The sequence below is a fragment of the Pyxicephalus adspersus genome, chromosome 4, assembly GCF_032062135.1.
Source record: "Pyxicephalus adspersus chromosome 4, UCB_Pads_2.0, whole genome shotgun sequence".
Taxonomy (NCBI): domain Eukaryota; kingdom Metazoa; phylum Chordata; class Amphibia; order Anura; family Pyxicephalidae; genus Pyxicephalus; species Pyxicephalus adspersus.
The window spans coordinates 110,813,485-110,821,043 of record NC_092861.1 but is presented as its reverse complement, the minus strand read 5'-3'; the positions used below and the strand labels follow the sequence as shown (position 1 = coordinate 110,821,043).

General features: G+C 38.3%; 1 protein-coding gene across 1 annotated transcript in view; it reads right to left on the bottom strand.

The window, feature by feature from the left end:
- STXBP5 (syntaxin binding protein 5) overlaps window positions 1–7,559 on the bottom strand; it is a gene marked incomplete in the record, with an annotated part of 197,039 nt that overhangs the window by 65,476 nt on the left and 124,004 nt on the right. Inside the window, 1 exon segment of the mRNA XM_072409289.1 lies at window positions 6,654–6,781. Within this exon segment, the coding sequence (XP_072265390.1) occupies window positions 6,654–6,781 (128 nt within the window).

The following is a 7,559-nucleotide window of genomic DNA, read 5'->3' as shown; positions in this document are numbered from 1 at the left end:
AAAAGTTCGGGTTTATCGATAACTGTAACTTTTTGAAGCCCGTACCAAGGTCGGGCTTATCGTTCAGGTGGTTAAAGAAAAAGCTGGATTAAGGATTTTGTTGAACATCCATCCATGCTCCTAAATGTTTTTATCTTCTTGTTTACATTGATGCTCACGTTTTAGCCATGTTCAGCTAAGCTTTTTATCTGTCCAAAGCAATACAATTTTATTTCTTTTATACCTGAAGAAAAATTTCAGAACTTGTGTACTGGCACTACTTCTGGAGAGCCAATAAAACACCATACATAGTATAACATACCTTATTAGGGTTCACAATAAGACACAAGCGATATGCCTATGTGACCCTAGGTGCAATGATCATCTCACACATTTACCAGAGCTAAATCCTAAAGCTAAATAAAGGTTAGGAGGCACACTTCAAGGTTAAAGCAACTATAGAACTGTATACAATGGACGTGTGCTAGCTTGAAATGATCTATTTACCTCCTATTTCATCTCAAGCCTTCAGCCTCATACAGATTTTATTTCATGAACCAGCTTCTAACTTCCTATAAAAATCAATGCTTGCAAAGAGGAGCCATTATACATATAAACACTGAACGTGTTTTTCCAGTAGTGTGTAAAAATACCTCACCCCACATTAAGAATCTCTAGGGTAGTATAAAAACACATTTGCATATAAGTGGCAATTTCTTTTTTCACATGAACGTTTGTGCATCTAAAGATGCAGCAGGAAGCATATACGTTGGCATTCCTATAACAAGAGGATTGTTAGCTCCCTCCCATGCTTATATATCATCCAGCCAACACCATACAGTAGGCATCACAAGAAGCACAAATACCATACAAGAAACATGATGCCGGAACAGAAAGCTGAGGATGCAGAGGAAGACAGACAAATATTATTTTCTCATGAGTATCATACATGTATTAGATTATCAGTCTCAAATAAAACATATTTAAACTATAAGTTTCAAGACAAGCAAGCAATATGCAGTCATCTGTCATTTGACACACTGTGCAGCATCTCTCCATGAGACAAGACATGATAATGCTGTTTTTATATGACATTCCTGTTGTTGCCATGGGGATGCTTACGTATTCCCCCAATCTAATTGGAACCATAAACAAGCCTTTAGTTTCTTCCAATGCCAGACAAAAATAGGATTCCAAAAGTGAGACAAGTTCATTTCTTACCAACCAGCACATACATCATGAATCTAGCAAAATCATATGTATTATTTAAAAAGACTTTCCTCTGTAAAACATACATAATGGCAATATGTATGCACATGAGGATGGTAATGATGATGTGCAACACATGTTGTGAAACACAAAACTGACCTGATTTCTCTTTAATAATTTAGGAGATCTCCGATTAGATTACAGAACATTGGACAATATCACAGTGCTAAGCATCACCACTGCATTAGACCATCTAGGGTACTCAGGGTGCAAAATATAACATGTGACATGACTATGGATTTTGTTAAGTGATAATATGAGACAATAGGGTACCTGTGCCTATACTATGGACATTACAGTATTGCTCTATACTTAAATAAGCAATATAATAATAACACAGATGATAAATGCTTTCATTTTCAATGGCTTCCCAATGCTCTAATCCATAGACCTCCAACACGTAAGCCTTGCAAAGTGCTATATTCCCAATGTTCCGCATGTTTCTTACACTCTCGGCTGAAAAAAAAATAGCCAAAAACGTGCCAAACTATAAAAAATAACAGGCCTGAACAGTAAAGTGTGAAGTCCTTTTAAAATCAAGCTGCTGTGTACTGTGCAGAACTTCATCCTTAGAAACCACAACAAAGACTATGAAGTCTCTACCTCCTTCAGACACTTTACATACTTTAGTATGTATGTGGAAAAAGACCAAACATTTGTAGATTAGACTGCACCTTCTGCTGACACAAGGTGTCAAAGTCAAACATAGGTAACAATGTAGGGTGGGATGCTTCTTCTATGTATGCATAACCCCCAGATCTGGCTGCCCAACCCATTACACTTGTTTTTTTGCAAGTTTAACACACAGGTCCTGATTTATTGAAGCTCTCCTCTCAAGAGAAGATAGACTATCATACGAGAACCTGGGTCATTCAGCAAACCTGGAATGGATTTCTTGAAATAATTTGCTATTTGACAAGTGTTTTCAATCCAGGACCAGACCCATTCCAGGTTTGCTGGATCACCCAGGTTATCCCATGAAAGTCCATCTTCTTCAGTCTTGGAGAGCTTTAATAAATCAGAACCACAGTGTCCATAGTAACTTATCAGCTCATTTGCAAATGCCTATTCAAATCCCTTCAGTAAAGCACTCTTCCTTTTATTTCTGTGATGGTAAAACTGTTCAAAATGTGAAATGTATCTTCTAGAAATGACCCATCCAATATACACTAATGATATTTCTACCATATTATAATTTGCCTTTAAACAAACTTACAATACCATTTGTTCTTCTGTATCTAAATCTACAGTTTCTATTCCTCAAACATAACTTCTATTAGAGTGGAAGAGACACTATCCTGCTGCTTTTATGTAATATATTTAATTAAACTTTAATGTGTTCCTGCTGTACTTGTCAATAACATCTGTACCTTTTCATCATCTTCTTGATCACACCAGTTTTCTTTCAACTCCTAGACAACATTGCTCTGTGCTGCTTGTCTCTTCCTGCAGCATGACTGGAGAGGAAGACAGCTAGCCCTTCAATAAATTATAACTTACACAGCTGAGCACTGCAGCAGCCTTTTCAGTTTGACCTTGCACATGCATTAGTGAAATACTTAACTGTTGTGTTTGTATTCAGCTAGCTGCACAATCCCCTTTCAGATAAACAAAACAATATACACACAATCTTTCACGTTAACACCTGAGTGGCTTGTTTTTAGGCAACATGGTTTCTCCTCCTAAAATAAACAATTAAAACAGACTTGGGGTGCATATAAACAGAATTGCCTTATTATGTTACTTCTGATGTTTGTTTCAGCCTTTGTGTAGGCCATGTATAGAAGTCAAAGGGTTGTCATGATCATTTTAAGTGACAAATGAACACTCTACTATTCTATGAAAAAGGGGGGGACGAGCTAATGGCACCCACTTTGATTTTCTTCATAGGAGTGAACAGTGCATGTTCATCAATTTTCAGGAGCGCACTGATGAACAGCATCAGTGTACTGCTCTACACATCAGACTTTCCTCTGAGATGAGTACAGGGACTATTAACTGACCTGTTTACATAGCTTAAAAGCCCACTGCAGCAGACTAAAGATAAAAGAGTCACACAATGGTCAATCTTCAGTGGTCTGACAAGCCCTCTGCCTTGCAAGCAGAACATCTCTCTAATCAGCAGAATTCATTCTCCTTGTTCAGATGTAAGGGTTGTATCAAACTGTCGGAGACAGAATGTGCAGTGTTGGGGTCTTTAAGGACATACATTCTGGGCTAGTACAGGTACTCAAGCATATATGATATGCAAAAAGAAACAACTGCAGAGTTTGTCTTGGTCATTAAAGAGTCACAAGAGCTTGCAGAAGAGCTCAGTCTCAGCTGTGTTTAGCAAAAGATTTCTTCTGCAACTCATGCAAACCGCCCACTCCAAGCCTCCGTCCTGCACACGAGGGAGCAGGGAAGCTCTGTTCGTATCTAGGAGTCGTCCGATGTCGGATGTCCTTAACCCGGCGTTATTGGGTATTTTGCATATACCAGTTCAGACCAGATTCCCATACCAGTGCAGACAGATAGGGCTACAACTGAATAGGCTAAATTCAGGGCTTTTCAGCAAGTGAAAACACTAACGTTAAGATTCAGCTATATGCTCATGATGCTTGCCCAGATAAAAATAGGACATCACTATTTCCAAGGCTGGGATTTAAATCCAGGGTTCAATGTGTTAAAATGTCCTATGCAAGAGCTTAGAAAAAATAGTGTACTTCTTAAATTAGTTATGACAAGAAACACCTTCCCATTATTGATAATTATTATTGTGGCTATGAATTAGGGAAATCTGTGTGAATAGCTTTAATATTGTACCCCCGAAGTATGTAGACTGGCTGGATCAGTATTGGTTTTATGATTGTAGGCATTACCAAATATGTTACTGCCAATAATGAATCAATAGGTGGGAAGGATTATCCTGGACAATAAGTACTGTTTTGCCTAGTGACTAGCTTCTGCTTACTACACTGTGAAGCTCAACATATGCAGTTCACTTACATGAACATCATTTCACAAGATCTTCCAGACTCGGGTTGCACCTGTTTTTTTCTGTTTGTTTTCAGTGGATAACAGTATCCACACTTCAATAAGGTATCTGTAGCCACCTTAAGACCAAGCATCATGGATTTCCTAATTCAGTTCTTCACTTTGTTAGCCCTGCCATGCCAAAACTAGGTGTCAGTGGATTATGCTTTTAGCACAGGTAGAGGGTTTGTAAGTAGCATTTCTTTTAAAACACAGGGCAAGGCTTCTTTAGGAAATAGTTTTCAAACTATTGCTGTATTACACTAAATGCTACTACATCCTTCATGTTGGGCACATACCTTTGATGTACTGAGCAAATGCACCTTTAAACCGCTGACAGGATAACCTGAACATTTCCAGTTGTGAACTAATGTCTAATAATATTGCTCATGTTACATATAAACATATGAACTTCTATTTCTTTTATCATCCACATGACCTTGGTATCTGACTTTAGGCAAAGCAAAAATCATTCACAATTAAAGAGAAACTAAACTCAAAAAAAAAAAAAAAAAAAAATACACTTACCTTTAATCCCGCACGGCAGTCCGATCACTCTGAGGGTTTCCTGCATCGGCTCCCGTGTCGTTCTGGCATCCGTCCCAGAGCTGGCGCTCCAGGTGCCGCCATCTTAGTCTTCTTAACCGGGTTCTTCATCCTACGTCACCTGACCCAGACCCGAGATCAGGTGACGTAGGATGAAAAAAAATGGCCGATCTCACTGCCCATGCGTGATATGAGCAAATTTTTCTCTTTGCGCAAAAAGGCTGCTTCTGCGCATGCCCGAGATGCTCGGGCATGCACAGAGAGAGCGCCCCAGCAGCCTAAAAGAAGTAGCTGCTCAATAAAAAAAAAAAAAAAAAGATTTTTTCCCTAGATAAAAGGGTTGTCTACCATTTTATGTAAAGTGAAAAGTCTGAGTTTAGGTACACTTTACCTCTAAATTAAATTTGGACTAAACAATGAATGATGATTATATGTGGAATGCCCTAAAGATGTAGGGTTTTCTTCATCCAGCACCTGTTCACAGGAAGCAGGCTGCAAATGTTGCATTTCAACATTTGCAGCCAGATTGTGTAGAATGGCCTAAATATATATTGTTTACTTCAGGGGTGTCAAACTCAAATACACAGAAGGCCGAAATTAAAAACATAAACCAAGTTGCGTGCCAAACTTGAAATTTTTGGAAAAAAATTGAGGAAGTTTTTCCTTCCTATTAGATATAAAACATTTTCATATGGAAACAAAAAGGTTTTGCCTAACATTCAATCTGGAACAAGCCTATGATAGAAAAAGAGGCCTAAGAATTTATTTTTTAAATTTACTGCATGATAAAAAATAAAAAGACCACAATAAGCTATGCACAAGAGAAGTCCATTGGACTTTGTTTATTCTGGAGTGTGTAAAAAACTTTCACTTTGGTTTAATCTGCATGGTTGTCAGTAGTATAGTAGGCTAAGTAGTCTTGTTTCTTCTTATTGTTTTTCTTTGCCAGGGAATGCAATGTGAAACCAATTGAATTGCTGCATTCATTTGCATTCGCTGGCACAATTCCCTGGCTTAGCTGTCAGTATAAACTGTGCGGGGTCCACGCATAGGCTGCTGTTAAATAGACACGAGTGATGACGCTACTACAATTCCGGGCATTACTTGCGTCTATAAAATGCGGGGTCACGCATAGGCAGAGAGGCGTCGCAACTATAGAACAGCAGCCTAATATGAATTGCAGCTGGCTCTCCGTTACTATGGATTGCAGTAGTGGCAGGCCAGCTCCAATTCATATTAAGAATTCTTTAGTGGGCCAGAGTTTGACCCCCTGGTTTACTTCAACCAGCACCTGTTTTAAGGGAAACACTGAAGCTTGCTACAAATGTTGTCAGACATTTCTATGGCAAAGCATGTATGATAAGCAATGTATAACATCCACAGTTTTTAATGATCTTATACACAGAAATCAGAATACTCCCATGACAATGTTTTATTTTCTCTTCTTTCCAGGACAAGACAGTACCACCATTCCTGAGATGGTGGTTAAAAATGACAATGATGTAGAGCTTCCTTTTTTTATTGTTTGTGTCCACTAATGTAGGATTATGCTGCATCATGTGATCCGCTACAGAATTACAATGTTGCATTCTGGGGAGAAAATGCTTGATCCAGCCTGCAGCACACTGATGACATCTCCTTAGCCAGGGCAAGTCTCTTCCATAGAATTCATGGACTGATTTTTAATGGTGAAAGATAGAAATTTGTATTTACTTTTTTACTGTTGTATATTATATAATAAAATAAATAATACATTTAAATTACATATAAAACAAATGTAGACAATTATATTACATATAAAATCTTATAGACAATTCTAAAAAGATGCAACACTTAACCATCACTTACCATGTGGCACAATTGTCTGTACAGGCTTGGCAGGAGATCGTACATTCCATATTGTCAGGGTGCCATCTGAATGACTACAGATGAACTGCTTTCCTTCATGGTGCCAAGCAACAGAATGGATTGCCTATTCAAGAGTCATTAAAAAGATAATAAGGAGTGTACCAATATCCAATATATGCATTAGACATCAAACAGAGATATCATATAGAATATCATGCGTTTATGTACATCTGACAAAAATTATGTAAATAACTTAATGAAGATATCTTCTATAGTGTTTAACTGTACAGCAATGCAGATCATAAGCTTTAACGCACTCATTTGTTTCTGTCATTTCTGTAATTTTCTGTCAGGAAATTACTTTGTAAAGATTACCTGATCTCCTTAAACACTCCTACTAAGGTAAAGGATGGGTCATACCCTGGTTATACATGTTGTGTGTCTTTAATTATGGATCTTGCTGTGAGAAATATCAAAAAATTCTTAATTTTGTAAACTTTAGGGGGCTGCAGGGAGTACAGATAAGGAACAATTGATTTGGTCTCTGTTTGCAGTTATCTTTAGAAGTCTCATGTAACACATCTCCTGCCTTCCTCCTCCTGAGGCATGTCCCAGTCTCCAATAACTCTTAAAGCACGTCTGCTTTCTCTTGTAAGTATGCCTGCAGTCTCTGTCAATATCTTGTAGTATGTATCAGTTACTAACCATCTCCTGTAGTAGGTCTGCAGTCTCTGGCCTTCTCTTGTAAGTGGGTCTGCAGTCTCTGGCCATCTCTTGTAAGTAGGTCTGCAGTCTCTGGCCGTCTCTTGTAAGTATGTCTACAGTCTCTGGCCGTCTCCTGTAAGTATGTCTACAGTCTCTGGCCGTCTCCTGTAAGTATGTCTACAGTCTCTGGCCGTCTC